This window comes from Anarrhichthys ocellatus, unplaced genomic scaffold (genome assembly GCF_004355925.1).
Source record: "Anarrhichthys ocellatus isolate YVR2014 unplaced genomic scaffold, GSC_Weel_1.0 scaffold33, whole genome shotgun sequence".
In the NCBI taxonomy this organism is placed as follows: domain Eukaryota; kingdom Metazoa; phylum Chordata; class Actinopteri; order Perciformes; family Anarhichadidae; genus Anarrhichthys; species Anarrhichthys ocellatus.
In genome coordinates, this window is record NW_022280063.1 from 294,180 (window position 1) to 311,162 (window position 16,983).

General features: G+C 41.8%; 2 protein-coding genes across 5 annotated transcripts in view; one reads left to right on the forward strand and one right to left on the reverse strand.

Moving 5' to 3' along the window:
• slc13a4 (solute carrier family 13 member 4) overlaps positions 1-13,127 on the reverse strand; it is a 20,879-nt gene extending 7,752 nt beyond the window's left edge. For 2 of the 3 annotated variants that reach the window (XM_031865652.1, XM_031865649.1), the window contains exons 1-7: positions 12,691-13,127; positions 4,132-4,260; positions 1,818-1,954; positions 1,479-1,684; positions 1,159-1,222; positions 339-426; positions 54-238 (exon numbers count right to left, since the gene is read on the reverse strand). In XM_031865652.1, the coding sequence (XP_031721512.1) occupies positions 54-238; positions 339-426; positions 1,159-1,222; positions 1,479-1,684; positions 1,818-1,954; positions 4,132-4,260; positions 12,691-12,813 (932 nt within the window). In that variant the 5' untranslated portion in view covers positions 12,814-13,127. The remainder of the gene's footprint in view (positions 1-53; positions 239-338; positions 427-1,158; positions 1,223-1,478; positions 1,685-1,817; positions 1,955-4,131; positions 4,261-12,690) is intronic. The other variant, XM_031865651.1, reaches the window with a different exon arrangement.
• LOC116393374 (sushi domain-containing protein 3) overlaps positions 12,437-16,983 on the forward strand; it is a 30,164-nt gene continuing 25,617 nt past the window's right edge. For both annotated transcript variants that reach the window (XM_031865653.1, XM_031865654.1), the window contains exon 1: positions 12,437-13,017. The gene's annotated coding sequence lies outside the window, so the exon portion shown is untranslated. The remainder of the gene's footprint in view (positions 13,018-16,983) is intronic.

Below are 16,983 nucleotides of genomic sequence, written 5' to 3' on the forward strand. Positions count from 1 at the left end.
TGTGTGTGTGTGTGTGTGTGTGTGTGTGTGTGTGTGTGTGTGTGTGTACCTACGTGTTAAACTGCTCGGCGAAGATAAGGTTGGTCGACGTGCCGGTGATGGTGATGAGGCCGCCGATCGTCGCGGCGTAGGTGATGCTGAGCGAAAGGCATTTACAGATCATGTGGTCCCTCTTGGTGGGATACTGGGAGTCCCTCCTGGTCCTCACACGCTTCACGTTCGGGATTTCGATCGCAACCTGAGAGGGAGCGAGGGGGATGTTTGTGAATGAAAGATAAAATAATGTTGCTGGCATTAATTGTCCCGTGCGAGTGTGTCTGCCTGCGTGTGTTCCTCACCTGCGGCAGGTGTCCGTTGGTGTGCCTGATGAGACCCAAACCATTCGCCCCCTCGTCACCTGTGGAGAGCTCCTGTTTAGTGCAGTCGCTGCCAAGGGACAAGGGAAGAGGGCATGAAGACTTCACAATGACGAAAGATGTCAGTTATCGAATGCAGGAGGCGCTGAAGAGCGCTGCAGGGACGACGGATTTTTGTACGCCAAGCATGTACGAAGTTAGCATCGCGCTGGTTCCCTCCACAAAGAGCCAATAGAATTTTTGGATTTCGTATCAATGCAGAAAATAATCTCTATGGCAAAATGTTTATGATGCTGACACTTTTTCTTCACCAAGATAATCTTTAAAAATTAACAAACTTTTTTTGATTTTTGAAGTGTGAATCGGCAGAAGTAAAAAGCTAACGTCAGGCTATAAACAAACCACACCTTGGTCACATGACTTCACTGAGCTTAAAGCGGACTAGTTTTGGCGTGATGATGTTTTTGTGGTTTCATTTAGCCAGATGTTAGCGATCGCCTTTTTTAAAACACGTAAAATCTCGGAAATGCGGACTCATTTCCGAGTTTTAGGACTCATTCCTGCAGCACCCTATTGCTGAAAAGCTGTGAACAAATGTTAGTTTTAAAACAAAACACAAGAAAGATATCTGAGAAGGTGAAATTCACTTTAAAAGTTGAAGTTGGACTGCGATACATAGTGGGAATCTCTGGCAATTGCAATTGAGAAGAAAACAAGGAAGATTGTGGAGAAATAACTGCCATTTCTCTCTCTCTCACACACACACACACACACCCACACACACACACGCACACACACATACCTGTCGTTGCGATAGAGCAGCTCCAGCTGGTTTTTGTCGAAGTTCTCTTCTTTGTCTGAAACAGCTGCAGACAACAACATTCATCACAATCCTGAACTGTTTGTGGAACACGCTGCACTATAATCAAGATGAACTGTTGGTTGGATCCATCTATTTTCTCAACACATCGCATATTTGTGACTTTTGAGTTTGCTTAACTTCACCGCCTGTTATCCATCCACCAGTCTTGCATTGGTGTTGGTGCGAGCATTTCTATCAAAATCTGTTAAATGTAAGAGTATTTTTATTTTTTTTCAAAGAAGCTTTTATAGTTCAGTGACCTCCCCCTGTGGTGACGGCGCCAGACGTACCGCTGTCGTCCTCGGGGGCCTCAGCGGTTTCGGAGTCGACGTGGCCGTCGGCCAGGCCTGTGCAGATCAGCTGCTGCAGGACGGCCTCAGCGATGGGCATCACCATGGCCGTGGTGGACGTGTTGCTGAGCCACATGGACAGAAACACTGTGCAGCACATGAAGCCCAGCACCAACCTGGGGGGACAGAGAGGGACAGTGAATGATGTCTGCGGGTGTGTGTTTTTACATTTGTGTAGGACAACCAGTGTGAGTCCTCACTCAACAGTATTGAGTGTGTATAGCGAGTGTGTGGATGTGTGCTGCTCACATGCCGGGCTTGGCCCCTGCAATCATCACCATGCGCAGAGCGATGCGTTTGTGCAGGTTCCACTTCTCTATAGAGGCGGCCAGGCAGATGACTCCCATCAGCAGCAGAGTGGTGTCTTTACAGTACTCCGCTGCCACCTAAACATACACACAGAGGAGACATTTCAAAATAAAAGTTTGTGTGAATTCAAATTCAGGAAGATAAGGTAGACGGGGCCCTTTTTGCTTTTCCCTCCTTAAGGCACTTCCCCCTCCTTCTTTTGGATCAACACTTACAGTTTCCCACTTGTTCTTTTTAATCTGCCCCACTTCCCACCCGCGGGGTTCTCGGCCTCGCAGTGTTGTATAAGACCGCGCCTCCTCACCTCTCACCTAAAACCCTCTGCACTTCCTCCTGCTGGACATTTTTACACATCGCTCTGTTGCACTCTTTCTCGGCCATTTCAAAGTGTAAGGAGCAGCACAGGACAGGAACTACACAGGATGCAGGGACATGCTTTCAACTCTCCTCCTCCCTTCACCATAATAACTCTTAGAATTGTAAAATCACCCGAAAGAGCAACTTTCTAGATTGCCTCGATCTTAGACTTTACAAATATTACAAATATTTACAAATATTTCTATAGTTGGAAAAAAAAGGAGTGTTTGTTGCATGCTACAGACTGGATAAAATACATATTTAAATGCTCACTGATGAATAATGTAAGCTGGAGAGGTTCCAGGTTTGCAGATACAGAATAAGTGCTGCAGTATGCATATATACAATATAAAGACTGGTCACTTGTACTTCCTTGTCTCACCTGTGTCAGCATTTAGAAACCTTGTTAATCAGTCCTAATTTAGATTTACAGCCAACAAGCAGTATTCATAGTTTCCAACACATTTTAATATTACATCTTTAGTTTTAAAAGGCCCAGTGAAGCAGATGTTAGAGCATCTTTAGTTTATGTTGAGTATTAAAAATGAAACGGAATATTTGAGCGGTGTACAGCTAACAGAGAGATTTGAATCAAATCCTTTACATTTGATTGGACCGGTAAAAAGTGGTCATCTCGACTTCGAGAGAAACTTGCTTATTTAGAAAGTCTCACGTGGAAAACTTTAACCAGATGAAATATGGGCCTAAATTTGTACCGACGCCGTTCCATTCCACGCTCACAGTGAGTAAACACGTACAAAGAGTGGCAGCAGATCAAGATAACATTTCTACTGTGAATTACCAGCATTAAAACAGATTAAAAAAGTGTTAATCATTCAAGTGAAGTTATCAGCCATTGATTGGCATGTTTGATGTATTCGGAGATGATGACGTAATACAATAAGTAACATATTGTAAAACTGTCACGGAAACTCATCCAAGAAACCTATCATATTCTTAAAAGTATACACGGACACATGCAGGTGGATCTGAGTTCTTGAAACACACTTGGTTCAGCGCACAGAAAGGCCTTTTACACATTTCCTTCTCGATCTGGATTTACTGCACATCTACATCTACAGTAATCTGATCAGCTGACTCTTACTACCAGCACAGTAACACGTCGTCACACCCGGATACCCCCAGCACCGCTGCTTCCCTAAGTGGCTGTTAAGCCCTACATGGTTTAGCTCTAATAAGTGTTTCTCTCACTTTTCCCCCCTCAGAGAGACAAAGGTCGACACCCTGCAACAGAGCCCTTGTTTCCCCTTCATCCGTTTAATCTTCTCAAACCAAAAGATTTATGTTCCACATCCCTTACAGAAAAACAGAGACGTTGTTCCAAATAGCATGTGGGGAATGGATATCCTCAGTTATCGAATGAGCTCTGCTCTGCAACATGTAAACAGAAGTATCAATGGAACTGTAAGTAACCCATGTAAGGGGACACATTTCAGCATAGGCTAATCCAGATTAAGGTCAATGGAGTTCATTGTTACACACCATGACTCTGCTCCAGTGTTATGTTATCATTATTTGGGTTGAAGCAATCTGAATTCTTTGTTTACAAGGCAATTTCTAATCACACTGATTTCAGGAAACTACAATCACTGTAGTCATTGTGATGAGATAATGCTATCAGCGCCAGCCTAATTTGTCTATTGGAAAGGAGAGCGCAGGCGGTGGAGAGGGCCACTCACATTGTTAGCTTGCTGTCAAAGATTGAAGTGACAAAACCAACAGAAAGGGGCCTCGTGTGGCTTTTTAGCCTCTTTTAGCCCTTGACCCCTTTTGTCCTCACCAATTCTAAGGGGGCTTTTTGCATTTCAGCCTCTGAGAAAATGTTCGCACTAAAACTATAAAACAGACAGATGGCTAACAATACATACAGACTCACCTCGCTGGACTTGAGTACCCCAAAGAGCGGATAGAGGAAGGCGGGTACCAGAGCAGCAGCGCCCAGGGGAACAGCCTCAGACACCCAGTAGACTGCGGTCACCATCAGCACGTACGCACAGCATGCCTCCTGTAAGTGAGGAAACACAAAGAGAGGAACAAATAATGTTTCATCACCCACCAGATAAGACACTTCTTTTGTTATACTTAACATTAAAGCAGACACATTTGGAAATGGTTGGCAACTTTTAGAAACAAGAGAAGCCTACAGCCAGGATACGGTCAGCTTAGCGTCGTAATGTGTGGAAGCAGGGGCTGAGCGGCGAGCCTGCCTCTGTCCAAAGGTTGCAAAAAAATCATCTACATCTCATTTGTTAATTTGTACAAAAAACAAAGTGTGAAAATTACACGTTGTGGTTTTACTTAGGGTTGTAAGCAGATTAAGTTACCTAAATACAGCCAGGCAAGCTATTTACCCCAACCTTAAAAACTAAAGAGGAATCTCGTGACGTTTATTAAGACCTTGTGAAGATTACCAAGACTTTCATTTAACCTTTTACACCACTCGGAGGACAATTGTACACCCCAAATTCAAGGATGGGTCCTTACGGTTTAACTTAAATTGCAGAAAAAATATAAAGGGCACTGCACATGTTTTGAAAAAGATTATTTGGATAGAAGGATTTATCTGTTAACCTGCTATACCCACATTTGTTAAACATACGCACTTTCCACTTCTGCCACATGCTGTGTGAGCTCGTATTACTTTTACATAAGGGGAACATTCAGCATAACATCTTGCCAGCAACAGGTCAGTTAATCTCAAATTAATAAACCCAGAGGGCGGAGAATTAGCCACAGGGCTTTAGGATGAGGCATGGCCAGACCTGTTCAGAGCTCACAGGCATTCAAACCATGGACTTTACAGAAATCACTGCCAAGTGTGTTGCATAGCACCCATTTTTAAAATGAGTTCTGCATCTCTGTTGTGTTGAATAAAATCTAGTTTTAAATTATAAAATGTCCATGAAACCTTTTTGTTGGTGAATGTTTGATGAATGAAAAGGTACAAAAACTACAACTTTCCTGTACTCAAGTACAGCGGAGCTTTGAGCTAAATATGAACTTGCAGCATGAAAATAATTAGTAACATGCTGATGTTAAACAGGTATTATGTTCACTTTGTTCACCAACTTCATACAGCATGTCAGCATGCTAATATTTCCTAATGTTTTCAATAAAAGCAAAGTAGAGCTGAGGCTGATGGGAATGTTATTACTTTTGCAAGTATTGATGAAAAATCAAGGGATCACACAGGCTGCAACCTCCGGGTCCGAAAAGTGAAGTCAATTCTGTCTAATGTCCATCAGGGGGCGACTCCTCTGGTTGTATAGAAGTCTATGATAAAATGACTCTACTTCTCTCTTGATTTATTACCTCAGTAAACATTGTAAACATGAGTTTATGGTCTCAATCTCTAGTTTCAAGTCTTCTTCAATACAGCATGATGTTCATTGAGTCAATTATGGTCCATTTAGAGCAGGCATGGGCAAACTACGGCCCGCAGGCCATATACGGCCCGTTGGGTTATTCATTTTGCCTTTTTCCTGCAATACCAGGCGTTTCAGTTGATCCCACTAGATGGCACACTCCAGACACAATTGGCCTTTGCTGGGGTCTGGTCTATTCTCTCTAGATGACGCCCACACCCACGTTCGCTACGTGATTGGTTCTTAGCAGTCATGACGTGTCCTTCCCTGGTTCTTCACACCCCTATCACGTGACCCTTACCCAGAAGCTCACAAACAACAACACTGATTACCGATTGGCTACCAGGTTAATTTAACATGGACAACTGATTACAGGCGTTGCTAACCTTGTTGTCTTTACTAATAGCTGTTGTCCAGTTAACGTCTGCATTATTACAGAGGAAGCAGCTGTTATTGGAGCGATTAGCGAGCAGCGTGTCCAGCGGCGTTATCAGCGCTATGGAGCGGACGTCACGGTTAGCGGCTTTAGGGAGGGTGATGGACACAAAACGGAGGACTTTCCTGTCCTTAATAATGCTTATTTTGTTCTGCACATCTATTGTGAAGTCCGCAGATAAAATGTAAAAGGAACAAAACATTAAATGCTCTCCAGTAGTACAGATAGTTAAGCCACCAGCAGAGCTACAAGAGAGAACAGACAACGAAACCGAGAGGAAACGAGTGAGACACGTGTGTTGACCAATTATGGACCCATAATCTAGTAAACCTTTACGTGTAAGTGTTGATTTTAAAATAAATTTGATGTGTGAGAGAGAGATAGAGCAAGACCTGCAGCGTTGTAACTACGTCTGAAAAATAAAACCTCTAAAACTTTCCACGAACTGTGTCTGTTCATAGAGGAAGATTTTAGAGAAGATATGCATCAAACACGACCTTTCATTATTAAAGACGACTTTATTACTCTGTCGTATTTTGTTTAACTAAGCAACCAATCTACTTCCTGTTTAAACGGCACCCACATGCCCAGTGTCCGCGAATAGTCACGTGATATTTGTTTTCAGGCGTTTTAGTCTGGACGGAGATCATTTCGAAAACGATGCTGAAACGTCGTGTGGACGGAGATCGTTTTTGTTTTAAAACGAAGTTCAACTCCCTTAAACTGGATGAGTTTTATGCTTCATTAAGCGAAGTTAAGTTTCCAAACATTAGGAGGATGGCACAGAGGATGCTGGTGTTGTTTGGCTCTACCTATGTGTGTGAGCAGACGTTCAGCGTGATGAACATCAACAAATCACGTCACAGATCCCAGTTAACTGATGAACACCTCAGATCTGTCCTGAGAATTGCCACAACCAAGAAGAAGGCAACGGCCCAAAAACAAGATGGTGACGGCCAAAAGTCTGAACTCGAGGCTTCAAAACGACAGTCCAAAAACCAATGGGGGACATCACGGTGACTACGTCCACTATTATATGCAGCCTTTGGGATCACCACAGTTGCTTCTAGTAGCTGTGGCTTGGTATTGGTTTGGCTTTCATTGCACAGGTTGTAACTCCAACACAACGAGTGCTCCTGATTCACTGTGGATTAACTTGGCAAGAGGAAAGAGGCATTTCCAGGAACCGCTGTTGGATTAGGCTGAGAACAGAACAAGTTGTTAGGGTTCATAACCAAATAGGGCCTTGCCAAAGAAAATGTAACAATCCAAATCCTCCCAGAACACATACAAACTTCACAAAGAGAGAATGTGGTAAAAAAAAAAAAAAAAAAAATGGTGTATTCTTCATTTGGTTAACTGTTGTTTGTCTCTACCACAACTATACATTCAAGAAACATGAGGTCGCCTGGTAACAGGATTAAAGCAAAGCTAGGTTTTAAGCTGTTAGTCTGTCAGAGAAAAGTGGAAAGAGGAAAATAGAGGGGGTACAAGGGAACTAAGAACAAATGGACAGATAAAGAGAGACAAACATGGACGACATAACTCAGAGGGTGATGTCTGATTCAGCAGTCACTGATCATTGACTATTGGTCTCTGTTTTCCCAGATGATAGTTGCCACACAAGGACTGCAGCTTCAATCAGATTCTCAAACATCCATCGCTGATGCAACCTCAGTCAATACATGCTAATGGAAGAGAGCCCGTGTTTGCTTTGAGGTCAGACTGCTGTGACAAGCATGAAATTTCAAGGATTTTTAAGAAAAGAACAATGTAAGCAAAAGTTTACTCGATTTTCTGAGAATGTAAGAATGTGATGCTGGAGTGCCTCACATGTTTGTGTGTGTCACAGCAGGCTGTGTAGAGGAAGAGGTTTAAGGCCCTAATTTAGCTTTCCAGATTTAAATAGGCATCATAATATCTCTGGCTGGCAGATATTTGCCAGAATTAACCAACTAAAGAGTTTCACATGTGGGTTTAATGATTTTTATGTCCCGCATAGCTCTATGACCTAAAAACGTCAGATGAGTTGGACATTTTACTCAAACTCTGACAGTTTTACCGCTGACAGGCCAATTTCTGTCTCAAATGTAACAGAAGACCATTGACTGTCTCATCAATTCTCTTTATCTGTGGACATGGATTGGTATTTAGAAGGAAAAAAAAACACACACACAGTGACTGAAGGACTCCTGATAGGCAGATTAGGTCACAGCTGAAACCTCTATTCACTGAACCAATCAGCAGAGGTCTAAATGGGCTTTTAAACTGACAGATAACATTAACACACACACACACACATTCTATTGTATACCCATACGCAGATTAAACCAACATCACAAATACAAGTGAACACATACATATAGCATAGTAAAGCCTTTAAATCTAGAGATCTTGTCTATTTTTGTCAAATAAAGTGAGATGTGAGAAACCACCTATACAAAAACACATGCACTCAAGATTAAACACCTATGTTACCATCACCTGTGGAGTTTCAATGCTCTCTGCTCAGAGATTCCAACAAGATGTTCTAGTAGAAACCCAAAATACAAGTATGAACCTGAAAAGAGCATGATATGTGTCCATGCTTTAGTGTACAAAAAAACACATGTTGTTTGTCATACTGTCTGAATATACCTGTATTCCCCCTCTGTCTGAAACACTCCGTTTTAGCACCTGTCTCTTTAAGCCCCCCTTCCGAATAAACCCAGTCTGCTCTGATTGGCTTGCATGAAAAATATGGCGCACCTTTGCAAAGGTAGTTCTGAAGCAATGGGTGGTATATTCTAAGGAGCCCGCATGGCAATGGCTTGTTGAATGTGTTCTGATCTAGGCAGGCAACAAAAAACTGACTGGATTGTCTTGTTTCACAGTTTGTGGGTCGGTAGGCACTCCGGATGCCCAATGTAAAAGGGAGTTTTTCATGATATGCCACCTATAACAAGACTGAGAGTCTCCAGCCATTAGTTCTGTGAGGCTTTACATCCGCACAGGGATGCGGACGTAGCTTTGAGCTAAATGCTAACTTCAGCATGCTAACAAGCTCCCAATGACAATGCTAGCATGCTGATGCAGGCATCATTTTTTACCATGTTCAACATTTTAGTTTTGAGCGTTAGCATACTATTATTGGCTTATGTTACGCCCCCTGACTTAACGATGCCTTTTTTCTAGTAGAGAGCTCTGTTTGTCTTTCAGGTCTGCCACGCCCCTTGACGATCACTGAAGCACCCACACCTGAGAGTCCTCATTTCATCAGTGGAGCCGCATATCAACCCCGAATCCAGTGTTTCCCGGCCCCCATTTGTTCACTCTGGGCCTGTGGCGCTGTGGGTTTGCTGTTGCTGCTACTGCTACCAAGGGCATTTGTGCTGCCGTACCTGGGGTTCAAACTTCATGGAAGCTTTGTAGGGGTTCTCTGCCTTTTATTTTGTAAAGTTTTCTCCTATTTTTGTGACTAGTTAGGGAGTTCAGTATTGTGTTTGTTTGTTCGTAGGTCATCTGACCTCTTCTTTTCCAGTTAGCATGGGGGTTTTGTTTATTATGTTGGCCTTAGAGACCCTGACAGCTACGCTTCCTTATTTAGTTGGTTTGTTCCTGTTCATCTATACTGTTAATAAATGTGTCTAATTGCCGCTGCCTTATCCTCTTAGTTTTTGTTAAACTTTTGCCAAGGTTTTCCATCACCTTTTATGTTACTTCCAGTGTACCCCTAGGCACACTATATAGGCCGTAACAGCTTATTAGCAATAAACACAAAGTAGAAGTTAAGTAGGCCACAACGTTAGCTTCTTACTTCTTGCGATTGCATTTCTGCTTCAAACATCATAGGAGTGGTGTTCATCTGGGAAAATTATATTTCTGCAATAATCATAAATCCCATGGAGAAACCCCCACTGGCTCTTTGTCGAGGGAACCAGTGCAATTCTAACTTCCGGGTTGGCCTCCACAATACGTCATCTTGCATCACTCTAACAGTGTTGAGCCAGAGAAAAAGTCAGGGGATGAACAAAGTCGCTAGGATTCATCTTCTGGGGACCATGAATTCTGTTAAAAATGTAATGTCATTGTTGTTGGGATATTTTGGGACTAAGTGACTGAGGGACCCACATTATCAACCCAAGGGGCATTTAATTTAAACATTCAATGGACTGTTATTTAGCATCCTAGGGAACATTTTCTTTGTATCCAAGTATACATTGTGTTGTACTCACTTCTGTTCTATAGATTGATTCATCTGCAGCTATTCATTTGTAAGGGGATGTAAAATGGCAAAAGTATATCTGCCATTGGCTCTGGATTTTTGTCAAGTCTCTCTCCCCGTCTGACCTGGCCTGACTGCATCCAACAGATGTTCTGTCTTTCTGCAGCTGGACACAGTATTACTCCAAACACACACACACACACACGCTCTTCAAACCCCTGCCACATTCCTGACACAGTCTGGGGTCCCTGGTGTCGTAAGGAAGCCACGTGGGGCCGAAATCCAGCGTGCTGGTAGGTGATTATACAACTTAATTGCTCGGATTGTTTCTTTCTTTTTCTTTGTAGTGAAGTTTTTGTTCTCTGTTGGCTCTCATGCTGCGCCACCGACCCGTGCCAAACATCCACCAGTCCCTACATAACAACAAGGCTTGCGGGCCACAGAGCTGATTGGCTGACAGACAACATGTGAGCAAGTAACGGTTCCTTTTGAATATTAATGACGTTACAAGAAACACACACACCTGTGACACAGAAGAGCCCATTTATAATACATAGACACAGTCGCAACTCGTGCAGTTATTGTTTGAGATGGTGGTTCTTTAGCAACGGCCATATTGAATGTTCAACGAGTGTTGAAAAAACACAACAGAAAGTTAATATTAATGATATGGTAATAAGCATGTGAATGCATGATTATTTGCAAGAATGTTAGCTACAAACAAACCCACTTGTTTATTTTAAATACCTTTACATTTCTGTCCCGTTTTGCATGTTATGTGCGACTTCATAGTTTGATTTATTGCAGCTTAATCACCAGACAAAATCATATTTTATGATTTATATGAAAAGGATTTTTGGTGTTTGACACAGATTTGGACCTGGCCCCAGTTTGATGCCTCTCGTGAATAATCATTGAAGTGAGTCGCAGCAAAAAGCATCAGTTTCTCTGAAAAATAAAATATAATGATATTTAGCACTTTCTCAAGTTGCATCTGTATTTTGTGATCTAGGTAGCTGGAAATGTTCTTGTTTTAAAGCACCAGAAAAATCATGTGCAATTTTGTATGAAAGTATAAAATAATAAAAAGAAGGAAATATAGCTGATAACAGAAATATATATTATATAAATATATTATTTTAGTCTTCCAGATTTTCAAAGATTGAGAAAAAAAAATGTGGCAGAGAAACTGACGCTCAGCACTGTGACTGTAACTGCAAAATAGTGGTACATGAAAGGCACAAACTGGGGCTAATGTGGACCGTTTGGACCAGGGGTGACCAAACTTTTTGCATTGCGGGCCACATAAAGAAAAATATAAGGAGTTGCAGATCTAACAATAGTAGATTCGACGTTTTCAACCAGTTTCAACTGCAGAAAAATCTGTGTTTAGACCAGCAAAGTGCCATAGAAAATTAACTACGCAACACACAGTTTGACATTTGACATTAAAATAATTTATTGGTGAGCCTACATATTACAAAAAGTGTTTCTATATCTGTTGCTCTTAAATTTTATTTAAATTCATTCAACACTTCTAAACTGAAATAAAGGCCCACTCAAAATTGGATGTTATGTGTACATCTGTAAATAAGTTAAAACAGGCAGACAATGCAGAATATTGGTTTCTGTTCACGGCCTATGGGCCCACTTAAAACATTTTTGATGCAAATGTAAATCTGATATTAAGACGCAACAAACATAAGAAGGAAAGAGGCCATGAGGTGGAGACAGAGGTATCTCACTTGTCTGACAGATTTTATGAAAGACAAACACCAGCTACGAGGCAGAATGAGAACTTCTCAGTGGCTGTCACAGAAAACAATCCGATTGAGCGTGAGCCCGAAGGAGCATCAAGTGGTTCACTCCTCTCTTTTCTCTCCCTCTTTAGCAGCATCTCCATCTCATCAACATGTCGCGACATCTCTCCTCCACACACACAGCTCAGCTGATGATCGGAAAGCTCGACACAAGCATTCATCAACACAGTGGACAGTGTGCCTTTTGATTAATTCTCTTTCTCTAGTCTCTCTCCCTCTCTCTCTCTCACACACACACACACCACGAAATCCCATCAAGACAGTGAAGCCATTAGCAGCAACCAGGAGGGACATCAACACATCAGCTGGATGTTTTGTTTACTGCTGCATCGGGTGTTTTCTAGGTATGTATGTGGTTTAATGATATATTTAATAATTTCGAACTAAATTACTTTCTTATGTGTTGAAATACAAATCAATACTGGTCCTACAGTGTCCAGTATTAACTAGTTTGATTTGTTGTATTTTATTAATAGCCTAATCTCCTTTAAATTCTACCATCCAATTGCAATGTGCTCTTTTTTTGAAAACCATGACTTTCTGGTAGATTTTGAAATGTCTTTTCTGTTGATAATTTGAAAAATAACAATATTCCATTTCCTGTACTCACGCTGGTGGGGTGGATGAGCGGTAAGGGAAGCAGGGACAGCGGGATGAACACCACGAGGATCAGCTTCCGCGCCATCCATAGCTTCTTGAACACATCCATCCTAGCTGTGGCCTCTAGCCTCATGGATGACCCGGGGCTCTGGATCGGACTGGCCACAACTCAGCAGAACCGGGTGTGAAAGTCACCAACCGGAGGGTCTCACACCACCACTGGCCGGAGGAGCCAGAGGGAAGACGTCTCCTGGGAGCGCGTGAAGTTCTGCTTTGGCTGTGCGCTTTTACGCACAGACCGCGGACGGTGACAGGACCTGTGCGTGGCTTCTGTGAGGTGAGTGACCTTGCTTTTACCCAGAACAGAATTGTACTTCCACTCTCGTGCCAGGCACACCAGACCCGCAGTCCCTCTCCACGTGTTTAGTGCTGTGTGAGGCATCAGGTGAGGCTGCCGCCACATTTATGAGCCCTGATCGGTATGCTAATTCATCACGGCTTTACCCCACCCTCTCTGGCCCTGTAGGGACCAATCAGGGGTGAGAAAAGTTTTCACAGAGGCGTGGGTGTGTGCGTGTGCATGTATCCGGTAGTTTTTGCAGCAAAACTCTCTACACGGGAATTGAATGGGGTTTACAGGGAAATTATGTGTAACACAAATGAATATTATTATAATGGCATGGTTGCTGAATAAAATGGAGTTATTAACATTAACGAAACATAAATAGAATATAAAAAATAACTTTGATCATACAACATGTTATGAAGTTTTCTAGTGTGTGACCAATGGTATAATAAAAATGGTTCGAAGTTTTGATTACGTAATGTGAAATCATATAACCCTAAACAAGAATCCTTAACACTTCAACATTACACAGTGAAACAAATGGTGTCCGTGGACTGAAAGGGAACCAATCAGTTGAGCCCTGAAGTAACACACTGTCCTCTAGAGGATTCAGTGAAGTGGTGCAATGGCAGTTTTATTCATATAGCAGATTTCATTACACGTAAACTCAATGTCTTTACATTTAAAGACAACATAAAGACAGGGGCATAAACATGAGGACATAGGTAGCATAAACAAAATAAATTATAATAAATAATATAATATAAGAAGAATGCAGTAGCATACACAAGCCCAACCACACTGCAATAAAACAAACATCTACACAATAAAATAGAAATTACATAGCTACACAGATAGCCAACTGTACAAGAAATAAGCAATATATAAACATAAATGTCACCAATTAATCGGCATTGTTCATCCAACCGTTTAAAAGGTCTAGATTTGTGGGCATCTAGCAGAGGTTGCAGCCAACTAACTGAAACTTGTCTTGTGTGCCAAACGTGTTGTGGAACTATACGGTTACCAATGCGAAAATACGAACGGCCCTATATAGAGCATAGACTGTTTACAAGAAGTGGACACTGAGAGATTTTTGGTCGACCAAAATATTACGATTAACTTTAAAGATCTGAAAACACCCTGTGAAATGGTTAAAGTTCTCAGACAAAAACACAGGCAACTCCCAGGCCGGACAACAACGTGGTAGCAACCTGTCAATCACAAGGTAGCCCGCCCCAAAGCATACTCTGCTTTATGGTCTATTTGACTCTAAATGGACCATAATTTATGAAATGAACATCATGCTGTATTGAAGAAGACTTGAAACTACTGTCGGGATCTATAGAGCCAGTGTTTAGTTTGAAGAGGTTCGCTCCATATGCAGATACAAACGGCTCATTCTAAAGTAACAAAAGCAGAACAACTCTTATTTTGAGGTGATTATACACTAAAGAAAACACATTTATTAATATGATATTCCACTTCTGCCAATAGATCCCCCTAAACATTACACACTGGCTCTTCAAGTGGAAAACAATATCATTAAATAAATATTTTTTCTTTATGTAGTTTTCACCAGGGCCAGGTCAACCCTCCAGAGAAAAGGTCAGCAATTAGGTTCAACCATTCATTTAAGAATGTAAATGATTTATTCGGCTAACAGAGTTATACCAGCTTATGCCTGAAATGTGCAACGTTTTGCTCTATACCATGAAAGGGAAAGTTTTAGCTTTGATCAGAGGATCAGATATTTTTGTTAGAGGTCCTGATTTAGCAAAACTGAGATGTAAATCATCTGAAATAAAAATTGTCCATAAAGTGCCATTTTCCTGCCGGGAGCAGACCTCGGTCAGAAGTTACAAAACACGTTCAAAGCGCATGGAGTGTTACATGAAAGGGTCGATTCAAACCCATGCGCAGGGCCGTCACATGACAGGAGTCCACACATGCTTTACGCACCATTTAAACTCACAAACAGATTTTCCTTCATTGCGTAATGAGGATTAATTCTTAGCTTCTCGTCCAGCCCCCCCCCCCCCCAAAAAAAAGACAAGGGAGACATTTCAAGGGATTGTGTGTTTGTGTGTGTTTGTCTCCTCTTCACTGGGCCTTTGAGCTTACATAATCCAATCACTGTAAGCCAATTCTCACTAAACCTCTTTGAGTCTTAAACTCCGTAAGACTTTGTCAATGGCTTCACACTTCACACAGAATTCCCACTGTGTGTGTGTGTGTGTATGTGTGTGTGTGTGTGTGTGTGTGTGTGTGTGACAGTACGGAGGGTTATAAGTGACACAACTTACCATAAAAGTGCAATTTACATGGTACATATCTGCCCCTCTATTTTCTGATGTGCACATTAGTAGTATTTGTCAAAGTGTGAGTAACATTAGGCCATCGTGTCTAGACCGACAGCTGCCCGCGAAGCCTCACAGTAGGGGAAATTGGTCAATACCATTATTTGGCGGGTCTCCGTTTGTCCTTTTGCTCCTCCCCCTGGTTCTGATTGGATTAGAGTCTGGCTGCGGGGCGTCTTGTTTGGATTTTCTGTGTTCTAGTCTGGAGGGTTACAGTCGTTACCGGTACTCATGGGACGCTTTTCCAGGATTTTAGAAACTAGAGATGTTTCGTAAAGACCAAAACGGAGCAAAAGGAGAGTGAATATTGGACTTTTTTTTGCCAATAACATGAATACAACTGACTGCTAATGTTGCATTGTGTCTGCTGGGTGAAACAGATTAAAGAACTGTCTGCAAACACATGATTAGCCATAATTTAAAAGGTGTCGATATGTCAATTTTGTGTTTACAGCTTGTTTCTGCTGCCCACAAGTGGCCCAAAAAAATCAGTGAATGCAAATATTTTAAACAAACCATCTTCTCCTATAGACATAGCATAACACACCTTTAAACCCTAAGAGTAGAGAGGATAAAAGAATATCATCTCTAACAGAACATCAATAATGGAGTCTTCAAAAGGACACAAAGGGATTTTTCTTTTGAAAAGCACATTGTTCCTGGAGCGCTGGAGCTCCTGTAGGTCATACATAATGCTGAGGCTGATGATCATGCCCTTATGATGTGTTGAGCTGCACGGTCTCATTCAATCATCCTAAAATCTTATTAATGTGATAATATATGTTTACAATAGACTGTAAGATAGTGTCATTTCACAGGAGCTTCCCTATAACGTGGCTAGTCCAACGCGGAGCTGTCCAGTCTGCTGTGGTGCTGAATCCTGAATAAAATGAAATGAAATGAAATGATGGGGGATGCACATTATTTAGCTAAAGCAGGAGAATAGAAGAGTTGCAGGAAAAGAGACTTATCTTAACTTGTGCAGGTCCACCAAAGACGAAGAAGTCCACAGACACATCCGAGCCGGTCACAGAGATAGTTGAACAAGTTTCCTCTAAACTTGCTCTGAGGATCAGCACATTGTTATCCAGGGAAGTCTGGAAAATCCAGCCGGTTCTTGGAACAACTGCCACTGTGTTTACTTTTGTTGCTGTTTTTATTATTTATGTATTTCAGCAAAGATGTCCAGAAACTGGATAAAACCTTTAGTGATCTCTCACTCCTCTCTCTGCCCCCCCCCCCTCTCCCAGCTCACAGGTATGTCTCATTTATCTCCTCACTTTCCCCACCCTCTTTTATTGTTAAGGTGAAAAAGGGCTATTAAGTACTTGTTGCCTTTTTTTAAGTGAGTTAAAGTCAAATGTGTTGATTTTGCGCGTGTGCAATTTGTAATGTTAATTAGTTATTCTGAGTTATATCAAAGTTCTAAATGTATAAAGTATATGGCCATTTGTCAGTCACACAATACTGTAGCAATGGCTCCATTATAGCCATTTTGGAAGGATGACGGCTCTTGTTTGTTAGAATGTGAAGCCCTTAACATCCAGTTTCCTTTAATTGTCGCTTTCGTCAGGGTCACTGACCCCTAGTCCCCCCC